Here is a 21114-nt window from a genome sequence, read left to right on the forward strand (position 1 = left end):
ATGCTCAAAACGCTATTTTTGGCCTTTTATCAAAAATTTTTTCTAATGCCGTTTTTTTCAAAAATTTTGATAAAATACGGTCTTATAGTCATTTGTAAGAGCACAAAAAATCAATTTGATTGACTTAAAAAAAAAGTAGTCAAAACTTTTAAAATTTTTTTGAAAAAAACCGCTCCCTTGAGAAAATGCTAGATCCGCCGCTGCCTGTCTACGTGCGTTCATGTCATCCACAGATATTCAAAACTTACCAATTAAAGATGAGCTTCAAAAACTTTTGCATCTGATTATTGGGTTGTTTTCGACCCATATCAACACATAACACATAACCACAAACACTTAAGAATAAATGTGGTTTGGTTTTCAGCCTATTCATTACCGAAAACTCGTCCTGGGTAGAACTTGTCCCGCTGCTTTTAAATTGGACGAGGTTCTTCAGCTAAAATTTTTTGTGGTCTGTTTGCAGTCTTTCGGCTGTTTCTTTATTATGTCCATCAGTTTGACCTACTTTTTGCTGCGTTTGAGAGATTAACTTTGAATTATGTTTTAAGTTTTAAATTTCAGATTTCCATCTGAGACCGCACTAGCTATTCAAGCATTATTTCTTTGTGATAAAAAAAACTTCAGTGGAAAAAACAACCGAGCTTTTTATTTTATTCACACTAATACTTTGATTTTTTTCAAACTTTTGTCTTATTAATGTTATATACTCCATTTTTTTCACATTAATTTTCTCAAAAAAATCTTCATAATATTTATAAACTTGAAAATGTTTTACCACCTCTGTAATCAAAAGAATTAACTTCTATGCCAACTGGGGATTCAAAATTTGTCTGTTTACATAAGCATTCATTTGTTTCATTGATATCAGACGATAACGTTATCTTGATAACCGAAAAGGCGTCGAACTCAGTGACTTTTGTTGCAAAGTTTCTACCATTTTGGAACTTTCGAACACTGCGAAACTTATCCAAGCGAAACATTTAACAGCCAATTCATCACCATTAGCAATATTAAAAGTAATGCCTTATTGTTGATTATATCGGTGATCTTCAGCGCCTTAGTCGTCAAAAAAAAACTTTTAGACAAGCAAATCATTTATTAAATATACATAACTGTAAAATAAATATTCCGTTTTGTTCGAAAGTCCGAACAAAAATGGGGTGATCTAATGGGAAAGCCACGACTAATTAACTTAAATTCACATTCATAAAGATACAATTTCCATAGTAGCAAGGCGTTTACTTTGTTGAGATCGTCTGATCGGGTATTCGACCCCATGTTAGGGCAATGGAAGTGTGGGAGGACAAGCTCTCACTTGACCTCTAGCTTCAGGTCTACCACAACCTGACCAATTTAGGCTTCAATAGTGGTACCACGTGAAGTTCCAGAAGTAAAAAAAACGACCTTGAGTCGCAAAAATGGGCATCGCTCAACTAAAATCACTCAATCTGGTAGATGGGAAGATTATTCAATTGGAAAAACTATATTACTGTGTTATATAATTAGTAGCAAAAAGTTCGGACAGACAGATTTAATTGAAATGAGCAATCAGTTCTTTTCGACGCAGAGACCAAATTCAAAAGAGACCAAATTCAAAAGCATGATAGTCGATTTTTGTGAGACCAAATTCAAAAGCATGATAGTCTATTATCCGATGATTATGCTAACCTAATTTTTGAAAACTGCGATGAACATCCAGATTTTACTATTAAACAGTTCGCAAAATTAAATAAAAAAAATTGAAATTTAGATTTATTTTCAACAACAAAAAACAACAGATTAGGCCGCCCCTAAAAAAAACGGAAGTGAAGATGATCAACTTATTCAAAATTTGCAAACTAATCGCAGAAAAACATCAGCCATTCTGTGCAATATTTTTCCTGTTTCAACGTTTACTAATCGACGCTTCGGATGCAATTGCCCGCCGTCGTTATAATTGTTGAGCGAAACTCTGCTTTACGATCTTTCGACATTAGGTTTATTTCAGTTTCAGATGTCTAGACAGTTGCTCTTTTTAATTAATTCTGTCTGTCCGGATTTTTTGCAATTCTCTATAGCTCCTCTGCAGGAATCACAAAAAAAATTCGTTGACCGAAAAGTATTCTAACAACAATTGATAAGGCATTAACTATAATTATCCCAAAACACCGATTTCTGAACTATTGGGACCGCCGATATTGCAGGAACTATTTCACTTGTCATTTATTTATCAACATGACATCTCCAGATGGTTTGAACCCGGGAGAGGCGTGGCTGAATGATCTAGTGACGACTGTATCGTCCACTTCCGATGAACTGGCCTTCTACCAGAGGACAGCTGCCGGCTACGATGAGATCGTGAAACACCTGGACGTCGAGGCACCCGACCTCTGCATGAAGGCTATTTGCAACTTCGAGCAGAAAACTGATAAAGACCGGGTGCTTCTCTTATGCACGAATGACCGAATGGGCAAATGCGCCAAAAAACTTTCCGCCAATCACAATTCATTATTAATAAATTTGATGGAATTTAACGATAAAATAAGTCATTTTTGGACACCCGGGTTGACCAAAATTGCTTATCATACAACTCTCATAAATGGAAAGGTGCACTTTAAAGGGCGTTGATTGGTTGAGAACTACTTTCGCACATTCGGCGCTTCGTGCATAAAATCAATCGCTACTGGTTAGTATTCCAACGACAATGTTGGTAGTGTTATAGTTATGTCTCCTGGGGCATCGAAAATTTTATAAGTTTCAAAGTCGCAAGAAAATTGTTTGAGTAGCAGGAGGCCCTTTTGCAGTCCCCCACCTTTGATTTTTTTTTTTGAAATTGCATTCGAAATTCTATTTTTGACTTTTCATGCTATAAACTGCATTATCAAAACGTGTCAGCATGAACAGATGAACAAATTTCTACAATATTTCTCAAATGCTAATTGCCGTGTGAACAATTTGGAACAGCTTTATTTTGTTCATTTATGAGGGGGGGGGGGGGGTTTGGGAGGGTTGGTGATAAACTGGAAAAGAGCTTACCAATCCTTTTCATGTGGAACTGCCAAGCATTTCAGTAGATTAGTACAACCCGGGAATGTGGATTGCGAACAGGGAACGTGGATTGGAGATTACTCAATGGGTACACGAGACTTGTTTAGTCTATTATTTCGATTAAAAAAATCATTTTGCTCCAGTAAGTTTCCAGCTTGCTGCTGTTGATTGACAGTCAATTCCAAGTTTCTCTGTTATTTTTAATCACGAGATCACAGATGAAAAAAAAACAAGAATAGCCGGCTACTGTGCAAGTAGCATAGAATTTTCCGACCGCAGTATTTAAAAAAAAAAACATTTTTTAAAAAAAGTATCGTTTTTTTTTCTCCGTGGTGTGATAAACGATCTGAACGAAAATATAGAGCTTAGGCGTATTTGACACTGCTAGTAAAATATGGCAATTGACCAATACTTGTTGCAAAAATTGACTTGAAAAACTATTCATTAAAGAAACCATTGAAAAAAAACAATTTCAAAAACCAAAACAATTTTCAAAATGGCGCTCAAAAACTCCAACAACTATTTTATTTGAGTGAAATTAAGTTTTTATGGCTTATATTAAGCATAAATAAGCTATTATACTCCTGCTCGCTCGCTTTATTCGCTCGACTTTAGACCGAAAATAAAAAAAAATTGAAACATATTTTTCTCGATACTGGGACAGTTTTCAGAATTTCGTTCGAATCACGACTGAAAGAGCTTCATTATGATATATCATTGATTCTTTGTGGTACTTGATTTTCCGTGGAAAACTAAACAAGCGAAAGCACACCCGAATGCAAAGTTCCTCCGCATTTTCATTGATCGCAACAAAAAGTGGTCTCAGAAGATAATTCGATTTGTTTTGCCTTTGATTTCTCCTAGTCTCGACAAACGTTCATGCCTTCTAATACTCGGCGCTTCATCAATTTCTCTTTGCCTATCTTTTTTTAAGGAAAAATGTTAATTTTAAAATAAAGAAACAACTTGAAAAAGTTGTGTTAACCTGTGCTTTGTCACACACCCGGGTTGAGATCCGCGACTTGAAAAACATTTTAACCCGTGGCGCGGCCACAAACTTCATCTTAAAAACGGTATGCCAAGCAACTAGGAAAACACTGGTGGCGCGACAAAGAAAAGATTATGGCAGTGCGACTTAACAATAGATGTTCTCTCGCAGTTTTAACGGCGGGACTACAATTTTCAGTCTAAGAACAAGAAAAAATGATGCCGACGCGAATTAAGAAAGACTGAAGGCGCGATTTACAGTCAAATATTGGCGCAATTTAGAAAAATACTGTACGGCGCGACTTTGAACCCCGGCACAACTACAAAATTCATATTAAAAACGGTACGCGGCGCAATTTACGTCTTGAGTTTCGGACCTTGTCATGAGCATGATTATAATCAGTGCAGTGGCGTGCACAGAATTTTTTTTTTGGGGGGGGGTCAGTTTTAGTTTTTCTACAAAAAAAACAATATCAAACAAAAAGTCTTTTCAAAAACTAAAGAGACGCAAATTATACAGAGTATTAAGTCAGTGAATTTTGAAGTCCTGCGCAATGAACAATTCAATTTTGAAGTCCTGCGCAATGAACAATTCATAGAAGCTGTAAACGTCGGTTTTGTAGCGGAATGTTCAGACGATTTCATCTACGTCAATTGTTTTTTATGTATACATAAAAGAGCCAGCGATGATAGCCGGTCTTCGCGCATGGTTGATCTCAAGTATGTTTTAAGAACTTCATCGCAAAATGAATCGATCGGCCGTGCATACAGTGACCGGCAAGCTGGCAAAAATTTGCACAAGGGCGTACAAACACCGTTGGCAATAGAGTCTTTGCGCATTGGCTTAGGCTTCTCTAAAGGTCGATGGAGCCAAAGCGTTGCCGGACCATGTGTTTCTCCAAACCTCAAGCTCAGATTCAAATTTTGCATCCGGAAGAATTTCAGAATAAAGGGCTAGGGTTTGTTCAAATTTCTACACATCAACTGAGTTTCTAACCAGGTATACTGGAAGAAGTTTAATGAGATGCAGTACTTGAAGGGTGGCATCAGCAAATTCTGACATCAGAAAATCAAAAAACGGCCAATACAGTTTTTGTCGATTATAGTCTTCGGATGACTGTACGTTTTCTGGTTTTCGTCTTCGCCTGTAATCAAGCTGATCTGGATCTATCTTTTTAACACTCGTAGGATATTGCTAAAGAAACCATAACCGAAACTTCTCGCCACTTCTGGAAGACTGACAGAAGACTCCACATTTGACTCAAGCATTTTTGTAGTTCCAGAACTGGTCCTAGCAGGGTTGAATCTTGAGGTTTTCGTTACTCCAGAGTGAACATGGACACAAAAACACGAAATGAAAATATACAGGTAAGAAACGCATTCCGAAGCAGCATGATCACCTGGCTAAGGACTGATCTCTTCTAAGGTCTGAGTAACTGTGGAAAAGAGGGTGAAGAAAGTCTGCACTACTTCTTGTCTCTCAACCCATCGAGTGTCACTTATCTTTGGTATAACTGTCTTCTCACTGGTTGGGACCAGCCTTGTGACAACGTTTGCTGAGCCTCGCAGAAGATTGATAATTTTTGCCATTAGACAGATGCAATGGGCGATGAGAACGATTTCTGTCAAAGCACTGACGAGTAAATTTAGGCAATGAGACTCGCAGTTAACGTACAGCGCTAATGGGTGTGGTACTCATTTATGAGAGCCTCTACACCTCCACTGATGCCGGACATTTTGGTGCTCTATCGTAGCTTTGTCCCACAGCCATTGCTTCCAAGGAGACGGGCGTAGTTTTGCAGCATAAGTTGACCTGTTGAACTGATGATGTACCGAGTAGTCATAGTTATAAATTTGGCCTCCTTCGGACCACGCGTCTCTATGAACGTGATCGATATTTACACCAAGTGAATCCGACTGTGCTGGCTACGAATTTTCTTCTGTGCTTGTTACGATTTCGCTATTTACAATGCTTACATTTTTACGTTTTGGCTTACCACTTTTTGTATAATTGCTCTCCTAGAATTTTTTGACATTCTGGTACAATTTTTTTCAATTAACTGACAAATAGGTTGTTTGATCAAACTAAAACGTCAATCTAAAAACTATAAGTATTGAAAGTTTTTTCTAAATTTTTCATAGTCAGTTTTAGGTTCATGATATTAATAATCGTTCTTTTTCTCAGTTACAATCCATTAATTTTCAAACGTATTGAGAGCAAAAATTTATAATTGCTGTATACGAGCATTGGGGAGCATGAAAAGTAGTGTTTAAATAAGTATTTAAGAAATCATACAAAAAAAACTAATTTTCATGAAAAAAAGAAGTCTAAAACAGAAATTTTGTTCCGTTCTAATTTTGAAAAAAAGTTACGAAACAATTTTGCTCGGGTGAGATATTTGATGTCCTGATAATTACGCCCAAAATAAAAATCTCACCTGTGACAAATTTCATCTAAATTATGGGAGTTTAAACGCTGCTTTTTTGGATACTTTGGGCTAATTTATTAGCGATTTTTTTAATTTTCTTTTAACTCGTAGCGTATGCGGCAAATTGAATTTATCAAGTGGAATTGAGGTGTAAGATTGCTCAATATAACTTGTTGTTTGAGAAATAATTATCTTCATACTTAACACTGTTATTGGGGAGAAGACTAAGCAAAAAACATAAAAAACAAAAAAGTCAATTTTGTAACAACTAGATGGGTTTTTAGCACTAAAAGTCACAGAATTTACTTGCTTGACTGTTTTTTTCCTTTCCGGCCAATTTTGGAGCTGGAAAAACGGCTTAAAGAAAGATTTGTTATATTTCTCAATGAGGATATCATTAGCTTGCGTTTAAATACAAAAGAAAAATATTTTACCTAGCATCATTTTTGTTGATATTTCGGGGGTTTGATAACTGTCATCTTGCCCATGTTCGACCAGTTTAAGCGCACTTAAACTTACTGTCTCTAAAATTCTACAAGTTTACCGCAAAATTCTGTTATAAGTTAAATTGAGGCAAAATAAATAGTCACATAAAACTGAAATATTTAATGATGGAATTTAGGTTTAAATACCTTGGGCAGCCATCCTTTAATATATACAATCAGTAAAAAAAGTATTTTGAATTCATTTTATCAAAATGTTCTTTTTCGGCAAATTCAGTTTTTCTTAAAACCAAAATGGTTTGAATTTCTTTGGCGTTTCAGTTCATACAAAAAACTAATTTTCATAAAAATTTAGCGCTCAATTTTTAGCGCTCAATTGAACTTTAAAGGTTAAGTGATTGGAAAAATCTTTTTAGTTTAGAGCTGGTACAGCAAAACTTTGCAGTTTTTTTCTTAATTTTGTACCGACGGAATTTGTTTGCTTTATCGTTGTCTGTCTTGCTTTGCTAACGGACCGGACTTTAATTGGTTGCAAAAGTTATAATAAATCAAAGTACTGCTTTGAGCTATCCATTTTTGGCTGACTGTCGCTAAAACAATTCTAAAGATGCTTCGGCGCCACTTTATACTTATTATGAGGGAAGAGCGCGCGCCGAAAAAACGCGATCAAAAAAATGCTCAAAACGCTATTTTTGGCCTTTTATCAAAAATTTTTTCTAATGCCGTTTTTTTCAAAAATTTTGATAAAATACGGTCTTATAGTCATTTGTAAGAGCACAAAAAATCAATTTGATTGACTTAAAAAAAAAGTAGTCAAAACTTTTAAAATTTTTTTGAAAAAAACCGCTCCCTTGAGAAAATGCTAGGTCCGCCGCTGCCTGTCTACGTGCGTTCATGTCGTCCACAGATATTCAAAACTTACCAATTAAAGATGAGCTTCAAAAACTTTTGCATCTGATTATTGGGTTGTTTTCGACCCATATCAACACATAACACATAACCACAAACACTTAAGAATAAATGTGGTTTGGTTTTCAGCCTATTCATCACCGAAAACTCGTCCTGGGTAGAACTTGTCCCGCTGCTTTTAAATTGGACGAGGTTCTTCAGCTAAAATTTTTTGTGGTCTGTTTGCAGTCTTTCGGCTGTTTCTTTATTATGTCCATCAGTTTGACCTACTTTTTTGCTGCGTTTGAGAGATTAACTTTGAATTATGTTTTAAGTTTTAAATTTCAGATTTCCATCTGAGACCGCACTAGCTATTCAAGCATTATTTCTTTGTGATAAAAAAAACTTCAGTGGAAAAAACAACCGAGCTTTTTATTTTATTCACACTAATACTTTGATTTTTTTCAAACTTTTGTCTTATTAATGTTATATACTCCATTTTTTTCACATTAATTTTCTCAAAAAAATCTTCATAATATTTATAAACTTGAAAATGTTTTACCACCTCTGTAATCAAAAGAATTAACTTCTATGCCAACTGGGGATTCAAAATTTGTCTGTTTACATAAGCATTCATTTGTTTCATTGATATCAGACGATAACGTTATCTTGATAACCGAAAAGGCGTCGAACTCAGTGACTTTTGTTGCAAAATTTCTACCATTTTGGAACTTTCGAACACTGCGAAACTTATCCAAGCGAAACATTTAGCAGCCAATTCATCACCATTAGCAATATTAAAAGTAATGCCTTATTGTTGATTATATCGGTGATCTTCAGCGCCTTAGTCGTCAAAAAAAAACTTTTAGACAAGCAAATCATTTATTAAATATACATAACTGTAAAATAAATATTCCGTTTTGTTCGAAAGTCCGAACAAAAATGGGGTGATCTAATGGGAAAGTCACGACTAATTAACTTAAATTCACATTCATAAAGATACAATTTCCATAGTAGCAAGGCGTTTACTTTGTTGAGATCGTCTGATCGGGTATTCGACCCCATGTTAGGGCAATGGAAGTGTGGGAGGACAAGCTCTCACTTGACCTCTAGCTTCAGGTCTACCACAACCTGACCAATTTAGGCTTCAATAGTGGTACCACGTGAAGTTCCAGAAGTAAAAAAAACGACCTTGAGTCGCAAAAATGGGCATCGCTCAACTAAAATCACTCAATCTGGTAGATGGGAAGATTATTCAATTGGAAAAACTATATTACTGTGTTATATAATTAGTAGCAAAAAGTTCGGACAGACAGATTTAATTGAAATGAGCAATCAGTTCTTTTCGACGCAGAGACCAAATTCAAAAGAGACCAAATTCAAAAGCATGATAGTCGATTTTTGTGAGACCAAATTCAAAAGCATGATAGTCTATTATCCGATGATTATGCTAACCTAATTTTTGAAAACTGCGATGAACATCCAGATTTTACTATTAAACAGTTCGCAAAATTAAATAAAAAAAATTGAAATTTAGATTTATTTTCAACAACAAAAAACAACAGATTAGGCCGCCCCTAAAAAAAACGGAAGTGAAGATGATCAACTTATTCAAAATTTGCAAACTAATCGCAGAAAAACATCAGCCATCCTGTGCAATATTTTTCCTGTTTCAACGTTTACTAATCGACGCTTCGGATGCAATTGCCCGCCGTCGTTATAAGTGTTGAGCGAAACTCTGCTTTACGATCTTTCGACATTAGGTTTATTTCAGTTTCAGATGTCTAGACAGTTGCTCTTTTTAATTAATTCTGTCTGTCCGGACTTTTTGCAATTCTCTATAGCTCCTCTGCAGGAATCACAAAAAAAATTCGTTGACCGAAAAGTATTCTAACAACAATTGATAAGGCATTAACTATAATTATCCCAAAACACCGATTTCTGAACTATTGGGACCGCCGATATTGCAGGCACTATTTCACTTGTCATTTATTTATCAACATGACATCTCCAGATGGTTTGAACCCGGGAGAGGCGTGGCTGAATGATCTAGTGACGACTGTATCGTCCACTTCCGATGAACTGGCCTTCTACCAGAGGACAGCTGCCGGCTACGATGAGATCGTGAAACACCTGGACGTCGAGGCACCCGACCTCTGCATGAAGGCTATTTGCAACTTCGAGCAGAAAACTGGTAAAGACCGGGGGCTTCTCTTATGCACGAATGACCGAATGGGCAAATGCGCCAAAAAACTTTCCGCCAATCACAATTCATTATTAATAAATTTGATGGAGTTTAACCATAAAATAAGTCAGTTTTGGACACCCGGGTTGACCATAAATGCTTATCATACAACTCTCATAAATGGAAAGGTGCACTTTAAAGGGCGTTGATTGGTTGAGAACTACTTTCGCACATTCGGCCCTTCGTGCATAAAAGCAACCACTACTGGTTAGTATTCCAACGACAATGTTGGTAGTGTTATAGTTACGTCTCCTGGGGCATCGAAAGATTTTTAAGTTTCACAGTCGCAAGAAAGTTTTTTGAGTAGCAGGAGGCCCTTTTGCAGTCCCCCACCTTTGATTTTTTTTTATGAAATTGAATTCGAAATTCTATTTAAATTGACTTTTCATGCTATAAACTGCATTATCAAAACGTGTCAGCATGAACAGATGAACAAATTTCTACAATATTTCTCACAACATGCTAATTGCCGTGTGAACAATTTGAAACAGCTTTATTTTGTTCATTTATGGGGGGGGGGCAGGGTGGTGATGATAAACTGGAAAAGAGCTTACCCATCTTTTTCATGTGGAACTGCCAAGCATTTCAGTAGATTAGTTCAACCCGGGAATGTGGATTGCTAACCGGGAACGTAAATTGGAGATTACTCAACGGGTAAAAATCATTTTGCTCCAGTAAGTTTCCAGCTTGCTGCTGTTAATTGACAGTCAATTCCAAGTTTCTCTGTTATTTTTGATCACGAGATCACAGACGAAAAAAAAACAAGAATAGCCGGCTACTGTGCAGGTAGCATAGAATTTTCCAACCGCAGTATTTAAAAAAAAACATTTAAAAAAAAAAGTATCGTTTTTTTCTCCGTGGTGTGATAAACGATCTGAACAAAAATATAGAGCTTAGGCGTATTTGACACTGCTAGTAAAATATGCCAATTGACCAATACTTGTTGCAAAAATTGACTTGAAAAACTATTCATTAAAAAAACCATTGAAAAAAAAAACAATTTCAAAAACCAAAAAAATTTTCAAAATGGCGCTCAAAAACTCCCACAACTATTTTATTTGAGTGAAATTAAGTTTTTATGGCTTAAATTAAGCATAAATAAGCTATTATACTCCTGCTCGCTCGCTTTATTCGCTCGACTTTAGACCGAAAATAAAAAAACTTGAAACATATTTTTCTCGATACTGGGACAGTTTTCATAATTTCGTTCGAATCACGACTGAAAGAGCTTCAATATGATATATCATTGATTCTTTGTGGTACTTGATTTTCCGTGGAAAACTAAACAAGCGAAAGCCCACCCGAATGCAAAGTTCCTCCGCATTTTCATTGATCGCAACAAAAAGTGGTCTAAGAAGATAATTCGATTTGTTTTGCCTTTGATTTCTCCTAGTCTCGACAAACGTTCACGCCTTCTACTACTCGGCGCTTCATCAATTTCTCTTTGCCTATCTTTTTTTAAGGAAAAATGATAATTTTAAAATAAAGAAACAACTTGAAAACGTTGTGTTAACCTTTGCTTTGTCACACACCCGGGTTGAGATCCGCGACTTGAAAAACATTTTAACCCGTGGCGCGGCCACAAACTTCATCTTAAAAACGGTATGCCAAGCAACTAGGAAAACACTGGTGGCGCGACTAAGAAACGATTATGGCAGTGCGACTTAACAATAGATGTCTTCTCGCAGTTTTAACGGCGGGACTACCAATTTCAGTCTAAGAACAAGAAAAAATGATGCCGACGCGAATTAAGAAAGACTGAAGGCGCGATTTACAGTCAAATATTGGCGCAATTTAGAGAAATACTGTACGGCGCGGCGCGACTTTGAACCCCGGCACAACTACAAAATTCATTTTGAAAACGGTATGCGGCGCAATTTACGTCTTGAGTTTCGGACCTTGTCATGAGCATGATTATAATCAGTGCAGTGGCGTGCACAGAATTTTTTCGAGGGGAGTCAGTTCTGGTTTTTCTACAAAAAAAAACAATATCAAACGAAAATTCATTTCAAAAACTAAAGAGACGCAAATTATACAAAGTATTAAGTAAGCGAATTTTGAAGTCCTGCTCAATGAACAATTCATAGAAGCTGTAAACGTCGGTTTTTGAAGCGGAATGTTCAGACGATTTCATCTACGTCAAGGGTTTTTATGTATACATTAAAGAGCCAGCGATGATAGCCGGTCTTCGCGCATGGTTGATCTCAAGTATGTTTTAAGAACTTCATCGCAAAAAAGAATCGGTCGGCCGTGCATACAGTGACCGGCAAGCTGGCAAAAATTTGCACAAGGGCGTACATACACCGTTGGCAATAGAGTCTTTGCGCATTGGCTTAGGATCCTCTGAAGGTCGACAGAATCGAAGCGTTGCCGGACCATGTGTTTTTCCAAACCTCAAGCTCAGATTCAAATTTTGCGTCCGGAAGATCTTCAGAATAAAGGGCTAGGGTTTTTTCAAATTTCTACACATCAACTGAGTTTGTAACCAGGTATACTGGAAGAAGTTTAATGAGACGCAGTACTTGAAGGGTTGCATCAGCAAATTCTGTCATCAGAAAGCAAAAAAACGGCCAGTACAGTTCTTGTCGATTATAGTCTTCGGCTGACTGTACGTTTTCTGGTTTTCGTCTTCGCCTGTAATCAAGCTCATCTGCATCTATCTTTTTAACATCTCGTAGGATATTGCTCAAGAAACCATAACCGAAACCTTCTCGCCACTTCTGGAAGACTGACAGAAGACTCCACATATGAATCAAGCATTTTTGTAGTTCCAGAACTGGTCCTAGCAGTGTTGAATCTTGAGGTTTTCGTTACTCCAGGAACATGGTTCAGAGTGCACATGGACATAAAAACACTGTGCGAAATGAAGATAAACAGGTAAGACGCATTCCGAAGCAGCATGGTCACCTGGCTTAGGACTGATCTCTTTTAAGGTCTGAGTATCTGTGGAAAAGAGGGTGAAGAAAGTCTGCACTACTTCTTGTCTCTCAACCCATCGAGTGTCACTTATCTCTGGTATAACTGTCTTCTCACTGCTTGGGACCAGCCTTGTGACAATGTTTGCTGAGCCTCGCAGAAGATTGATAATTTTTGCCATCAGACAGACGGGTAAATTCAGGCAATGAGACTCGCAGTTAACGTACAGAGCTAATGGGTGTGGTGCTCATTTATGAGAGTCTGTACACCTCCACTGATGCCGGACATTTTTGGTGCTCCATAGTAGCTTTGCCCCACAGCCATTGCTTCCAAGGAGACGGGCGTAGTTTTGAAGCATAAGTTGACCAGATGAACTGATGGTGTTCCGAGTAGTCATAGTTATAAATTTGGCCTCCTTCAGACCACGCGTCTCTATGAACGTGATCGATATTTACACCAAGTAAATCCGACTCTGCTGGCTACGAATTTTCTTCTGTGCTTGTTACGATTTCACTATTTACAGTGCTTACATTTTTACGTTCTGGCTTACAATTTTTGTTGAACTGATCTTTGTTCTTACAAATTTGACAGGTAGCTTCTTTGGCTAGACAGACATGTTGGTGGCCTTTCATTAAATTTCCGTCGCATTTAAAACATAAACTCCCTCTTTCAATGGCTAGGGTCGGTTCTCTCCTGACGTTTATTGTCTTCTGATGCTATTATGTACAAAATTTCCAGGCGTTTGAAAACTGTTGGCCATTTTTAGGTGGTTGCTCATTCCCTTCTCGTCGATAAGAGTTAAGTATAAGGTATCCATTAAAGGTAGAATTTCAATTTTTCCTGAATATCGTAATTTTTTGTATAGTTTATGAAAACGTCCCGTATTCATTCTTCCTCTCCACTGGAAATATTATAGCTCTTAACTTCTGTTTAAAAGTGTGAATCTTTAAACGTTAAGATAGTCAATGTGACAAAAACTACGGCAAGATAATTCGAACAATTTTTAAGAGATATGTAAGACTTTACTTTTCATGAACTTATGGCTAAAAATTCTCTTAACTTCTGCTCCGATGGATAAGACAAAATCGATCTGAGTTTTTTATCAGCCTCCTCTTGCATCAATCTATTAAATTGCTTAAGACCTGCCTTTTTAGAGGCTGCTTCTTTATCGTTAAAAAATATTTGTTCCGCTAGATTTCGATTCTTCGGATTCGTTGCCTTCTGGAGCATTTTGAAGAGCAGGCCGAGTTGTAGATTTCTATCCACAGCAATTAGCAGGAGTTCAATGTCTATGTTCTCTTTAGCTACTACTGCTAATTGGAACAGATCTCGCCAATCTTCCCACGAAGTTAGGGGGTCGATTGAGTGGTTCTGTCGGAATTGTGGAATTCATCTCACGCTTGATACATTATTGCTTGTCTGCGCCATGTTAAAATGCTCTAATGCTTTAACCAAGTCTTTTAAAAAAATAAAGAAATTCAAAACAGTGAACTGCAGAATCATCAAAAAATTGGTTAAAAAAGTGAGCTAAATCACTCCGAAGGATTGGACAGTGAAGGTCATACTAAGACCTGTCATTAAATTAATTAAATAAGACATCTAAAATCAGATCACAACAATACTAAATTACAACTCTTGCTAAATTTCAATCATGATGCTGAAAAGCAATTTTTAATGATATGCACTTATACTGATACTAAATTTTGACTTGTGAAGTTTTCCAATAGAAATTTTCAGGTTTTTTTGAACTAAGAAATTGAGGATTAGATATGATCTGTTGTTTTTTATCAGACTTATTTCACAAAGAAATGTTTCTCCCGGGGATCGATTCCTGGTTTTTCGTGGGCCCCACCAAGTTTGCAGAGCACTGCATTAACCTCACCCATGTCTACCAAGATTACTCGTTTTTTTTTTGCTTTGAAGCTGTAAGTGTATTGAACCATAGGCTGCAAAAATAATGCCTTGGTACAATTTTCACATCGAGAAAGCCAGCTTTTTTAGTAGTTTGTTTAACCGTTTTTCTAGACGGCTTAGGTTCTGAATAATTTTGAGAACCAAATTTAGAAGTTCCTTTAGAGGCAATTCGTTTGAGAAAAATGGGGTTATACCCCCTTCTATGGTGAAAAAAGAAAATGAAAAATGAAAAATGAATCGATATAACTTCGAAACACAAGCTGATATCCAAAGCTTTTAATCAACTTGGAAAACTGCAAAATGGGAACCAAACGCCAGTTCAGAAAGCATTTGAATTCATATTTGTGAAATTTATATGGAGAAAACGGCAAAAAAACAAAAACCTGTTTGAGAATAAATTAGCTACAGTTGCTTCATTTTGACCTAGTCCATATTGACAGTCAGCTTTTCTCAGTATTCTCGATCCAATTTTACAATAAAAATTTTTATTTCGACTTTTAATTCAGGGCGGGGGATATGACCAAAAAAAAACAGATAAGCAATTATTTTTAGCCATTTTTTCAAAATCTCGGGCCACATATAAGCAGTTGTGAAAACCATGAACAAATAAATAGGTTCACTAGTTTCTTGGGGTCTCCAACAGTGTATTTTGCTGCTGATTTTTTAATTATTCGAAGAAATTCATTGCTATTTTTGTTGATATCATTAGAAGAAACTGAATATATTGTTTTGTGCCATTTAGATCTCAGTAAAATCAGATCACACGTAATACTTTGTGAAATTTGACGAACATTGTCTACAAAAAGTGAGCTTTGAAATTCTCCAGGTGTCAAAATACCACGTGACGGCAGAGTGTTAGACATAGGGGCCGGTACTGGATTAAGCGGAGCTGCTCTGAAGAGGAATGGGTTCACTGGACAAGTAGATGCTCTGGAACCCTCGACCAACATGTTTCAGCTGGCAAAACCCAGAAAAATTTACACTGAATGGTTCCAAGAACTGCTTCTGGAAGACAAGGTGCAATTACCATGACCTCTTGTCTGTTTTCTTTTTCCAAATTCTAACCTATGCAAGTGTAAGACAACTGAGCCAGTAGCTCACGGGAGATCATTAATTACATCGACGCTGCTTAGAGCAATGACTCATCAAAAACAAAAACCAAATAAAATGTTGAAAATAATGTCTTCGTAGCAAATGGAAATCTATATGAAGAATTCAGCCATAACGCACCGAGGCTGATAAAGGATTTTTTTTGAGGTCGACCAATTAATTTTAAGTCGCCCGGTTGCAATGGAGACGCATTTTTGACCAATTATTCTGCGCCTCAGGCGTGTTTTTGAAAAAAAAAAACAGGCAAAAAAGCACGCTCGATCTTCAAATAAGTATATGTTGTCAACGCATATTGCATAAAAAAATTCATTTGCCAAAACTTTGTTTCAGGAGACTTCTATTCCAAGTGACTGCTACGATTTGGCATTTTCCGTTTCCGTCTTCAGTGACCGTTCAGCTACGTAAGTTTCAATAAATTTTTAAAGGTAAAATAATTACTGTAACATTCTGCCGTTTGATTTTCAAAACTGTTGCTGCAATGATACAACAGACGTTTTCTGTAGTAATACGACAACTCGCAAAAAAGACGAGTCGCAATAAAAGTCAACTCGCATTAAAGGACAACTCGCAAAATACTCATCACCGCAGTCGCGCCAACGTGTTGCGAGCTTGCTAACAGATGGTAGGACATCATACGAAATTAAGAGCCAGCTCACTGGCGACCTTGAACCAAAATTAAAAAAAAATCTTATTATTATAAAAAAACCTTGCGATCTGTCGTTTTTCTTAAATTTTGCTCGGTGTTTTTTGTTGCAGTTTTTTGTTGCGAGTTGTCGCGCTACTGTTTTCTATATCCAATGTGTTATTTTTCCTTTTTTCACGCTTGATTCAAAATTTCAATCTCCATATTTTTGGAATTTTAAATTGTCTAAATAGCTTAAAGTGAAAATCCGTTCACCTATTTTTAGAAGTAAATGCTTGCCAGAATGTATACGAATTCTCAAACCCGGAGGTCATCTGGCTATAGCTATGATGAAACATTTCTGGGCAAGAGACTTTGAGGACAAAGTGAAACACATGGAAGAGGAAAACTTGGCCCGACTAGTTTATGACGAAACACTGCTCGAAAAGTATGCAAAAGGACATCACGGATTAGTATTTATCTTGCAGAAACTCTAAAGGGACTAGTTTTGAATTGTCTGAGAAAGTAAAATCAAACAGAATCTATCAAGAAGACAAGGAAGATCTGAAAGTCAGGGCAAAATTTCCTTGTGAATTTTTTCACAATCATACATAAAAAAGCAGCACGCAGCCGTTCTTTTGTGTTTTATAACATATTTTATACCAAATGTAGCCTCGAATTTTGTAGTCCAGAATGGTGACTTGAAAGTTACTAATGCTCAATATAAAGATCAACTACAATTCTATAATAGTTTCCTATGATTCTTATTTAACTTTTTTTTGATGAGCTTTTGAAGTATTTTCCAGGGTTCATCGCAAAATCAAAGACCGCATAAAATGTCAAGCCGGATGAAAATTGTGTCAGAACTCTTTCAGTTTTGATTTGATCACTTTTTTGAAACGAGAAAAATATGATTTGGATTTTTGCTTTGGAAAACTTAGGGCTAAAAATATCTTGCTAATTTTTATGATTTTTCATTGAGAAAAATTTACGTTTCTTCTAAGAGTTAGTTATTAGTACCTCCCTTGCATGCTTGAGAAAAAACACAACTTTGAAAAATTTATATAAAACATGTTTTTTGTTTTTTTTTTTAAACATGTGGTCAGACCTGAAGAGATTCGCTGTTGTTCTGACCGCTAGAATTGGTGAGAAACTTTGTATTTGGGTGTAGTCTAGTGTTTTTGAAAATATTTTTTGACCCTAAATTAGGTACCAAAAAGGATCAACTGAAAAGATCAAATGATATATTATTTAGACGACATAAAAATTTCGAACAAATTTTTCGTTGGGAAAATCACCCGGTTTGAAATTTTTGAATTTTAGTCTAGTTTCGAGCGAATAAATCAAGCGAGGAACCTGATAAAAGGAACAAACAAGTTTATAATAAAAGACAAGCTCTTGTTTAGGTCGCAAAAAATTGGTGATACTCTGAATAAATTAGTTGTTAAAAAAATTTTAAGCGCCTTCCAGAAAAAATGTTGGGAGTAAGATCAAATTTTCTGACATTTCTTGGAAAAAAAACGAACTCATCATTCAAAGAAGTTGTTGCCCCATGTGCTTAATTCATTGTGACTATTAAATGTTTCTAAAACCTAGGCTTTCCTTTCGATCTTCTCCTTTCATCACAAAAAGGACAAACAATGGTACAACTTGAAAAAAATAAATTTTTTGTTTCTCAGATTTTGTGGTCAGAACTTTCTAAGCTACCTGCAAATCAACCGTCTATCCTTGTTCTTGTTCTATTTTATTTATTTTTCAACTAAGCCTTAAAAGCAATATTTCAATGACGGGCATTCAAAGGAAATACCTTGAAGTTCTAATAAGAGTGGAGCCCCGGGTTGATCTCGCATCGCTAATCATCCCTGATTGAGCATTATCACCTGATAGTGTCATTTTCAGCACTGAACCACTAGTATTTCATTGAAAAATTAAAAAACGGATCATTGATAACTGAGGAACAGAGCGCTGGATCAATGATTTTTCATCACTGAATCAGGGAAAAATGAGCCAAAAGCGACCATTGAAAATGCGTACGAACATTGTCTTCGGTTGGGTTTTAATTTTTTCCTACCCACAATTCAGGATCCACAATCAGATTAGGTTCAGTGATATATTTAATCAAAACTCCTGAAATCATGATTCGAACTATTTTTATAAGTTCTGAAAAAAACTACCATTTTTGAGAAAAACCGGCTTAAAACTTTTGAGTTTTGATTTAACTTTATTTTCTAAAAGTCTAGAAACTTTATTTTCTATACTTTTTTTTTATAAAATTAAACACATACTTTAAGAAAATCAATTTTGGTAGTTTCGGTTAGCGGTAAATTAAAAAAAACTCAAAATAATTAGAAAAAAAGAAAGAAACTTTTTAAATCTATTTTTGTTTGTTATTCAATCTTGAATACAATTGCTATCGATTATGCCTAGTATGCATCTGTTGCAGGGGCTGATTTAAGGGGGGGAGGCGGTGGGGCGCGGACGATCCTCATCCCTCAGGGATTCAACCCCCTGCCTAACCAAATGGTCCCCATTTGTACTATTTTGAGCTTAACATATTGAGGACCCTAAAATTTTTCTTAAGGCGCCTTTGGCGTCAATGTATACTTATTTTGATGGGGGAGAAAATTTAGCCAAAACAGGGTCTTTTTGGTTTTTGGTGCTTTGGCAGAGCTTTTTGAAAATCCGCCCCCACCCTCGAGAAAATCCTAGATCCACCCCTGATCTGTTGTACACATTCCTGCATTCCTCTCATCAGACCACGCACAAAAAAACACTAATTTAAAAAACAAAAGAACAAATGTTATGGTTTATGAAGGTGGTCGGATCATTATGTCCTAATTGCTCAGCAATCCTCGTTATACCAGATTTTTAGACACCAATATTTTAAGGCTATCGAAATGTTTTTCATTTCATTCACTTGATCTCGTTCGAAAACTCACAGCTACAAACTTAAAAAAACAGCACTCCTAATGCTTTGTGATATCGTGATTTTTATCGCTCTTATGAAGCTGTATCAATAAAAAAAATTAGTTGTTAGGGTAATTAATTACACAAACTGTACAAATATAATGAACAGCTCTAAATTTGAATCGTTTATCTGTGAAACTTTGTTAACGTTATCCAAAACAAATACGATGGACTTTTTGGTAGTTTTTTCAACCTGTACAATTGAATCACTACGAAAGTTGAGTTTTTTCTTTTGATAAAAATTTTATATTTCGAAAAAAATGTGCCTAATTCGCTTGCATTTTAAACTAGAGACCAGGGGCGGATCTAGGATATTCTCGAGGGGGCAGATTTTCAAAAAAAAATTAGAAAATTTTGTTGATCTTTAGTTTTTTTTAGGTCGACCAAATTGATTTTCCGAGCACTACAAAGACCCAGTTTTGGCCAAAATTTCTGCGCCGCAGGAGCAAAGTTTTGAAAAAACAGGCCAATAAAGGCGTTTTACGCACTTGTTGGAAAAGTTAGACTAAAAAATCGCGTTTTTCGGCGCGCGCTCTCCCCTCAAAGTTAGTATATACTGGCGTCAAAGGCGCCTTTAGAAAAAAAATTTAGGGTACCTTACCAAAAAATGGATATCTCAAAAAAGTACCTTTTGGGTCTGCAGGGGGTCTAATCACTAAATCCGCCCCTGCTAGAGATCAAAAGATTATTTGCAAAAAATTAACAAATTAAATTTCAAGCGTTTCAATTTTAAGCCTCTTGGTAACTTCGTTTTTATCATTAGGTATTTATTATAAAAATATGTTTTTTGAGACTTGTTAGAAAATTTCTAACAAGTCTCAAAAAATATATTTTTTATAATAAATACCTAATGATAAAAACGAAGTTACCAAGAGGCTTAAAATGAAACGCTTGAAATTTAATTGAAACGCTCGAAAAATCTATTTGGTCGACCTAAAAAAAAGGTCGTCAAAATTTTTTGAAATTCCGCCCCCCCCCATCGTGAAAATCTTAGATCCGCCCCTGCTAGAAATGGTTCCTGTTCGTAAAATTAGTCACCAGTATCTCTTTTTATCCTTAGTTACAATTGATTGCACGGCGTAGTAAAATTTTTATCCTTAGTTAGAATTGATTGCACAGCATAATAAAGTTGGAATTGCGACCAGCATAATATGATTTTTGGTTTCCTTTGCACTTGAAGTAGTCTCGTTCTGTGCACCGTTCGGGTCATCGTTCAGCCCGATTGGCGTATCACTCTTTTTCAATCAAATTTAGGCATTGCAATCAGTATTTAAATTTTGTAGAAAAGTGGGTTTTGCTTTATTTTGTCTGGTTTTGGAGGGAAATTGATAGGTTTGTAGCTAAGATCTGTTCTTAACTTCTCTCATTTTTGTAGTTTTTATAGATAAATAGTTTTTTTTCAACACGTAAATTTATTAGTCACGCGCTTGAAAAAAAAACAAAAAATAAATTAAAATTTGCAAGGCTAAAATAAGCAAATCTAAAATCAAACTTGCTACTATTGTCAATATTGATAGCTTATTTCGCAACTACCAAAACATCAGTTTAACATTGAGATGCCCAAGA

General features: G+C 36.0%; 1 protein-coding gene across 3 annotated transcripts; it reads left to right on the forward strand.

The window, feature by feature from the left end:
- Positions 1 to 8427: 8427 nt before the first annotated feature.
- Positions 8428 to 17339, forward strand: LOC134845840 (demethylmenaquinone methyltransferase-like). 3 transcript variants are annotated; one of them, XM_063862933.1, is made up of 5 exons: positions 8428 to 8577; positions 9683 to 9968; positions 15676 to 15866; positions 16290 to 16360; positions 16868 to 17339. In XM_063862933.1, the coding sequence occupies exons 2-5, from the start codon at positions 9776 to 9778 to the stop codon at positions 17076 to 17078; spliced, it is 666 nt and encodes a 221-aa protein (XP_063719003.1). In that variant the 5' UTR covers positions 8428 to 8577; positions 9683 to 9775; the 3' UTR covers positions 17079 to 17339. The 3 variants fall into 3 exon arrangements, with proteins under 3 accessions (XP_063719003.1, XP_063719005.1, XP_063719004.1); XM_063862935.1 differs by having other exon boundaries at positions 9712 to 9968; XM_063862934.1 differs by lacking the exon at positions 8428 to 8577 and adding an exon at positions 8722 to 9076 and having other exon boundaries at positions 9619 to 9968.
- The last annotated feature ends 3775 nt before the right edge of the window (positions 17340 to 21114 follow it).

The sequence above is a fragment of the Symsagittifera roscoffensis genome, chromosome 5, assembly GCF_963678635.1.
Source record: "Symsagittifera roscoffensis chromosome 5, txSymRosc1.1, whole genome shotgun sequence".
Lineage (NCBI taxonomy): Eukaryota > Metazoa > Xenacoelomorpha > Acoela > Convolutidae > Symsagittifera > Symsagittifera roscoffensis.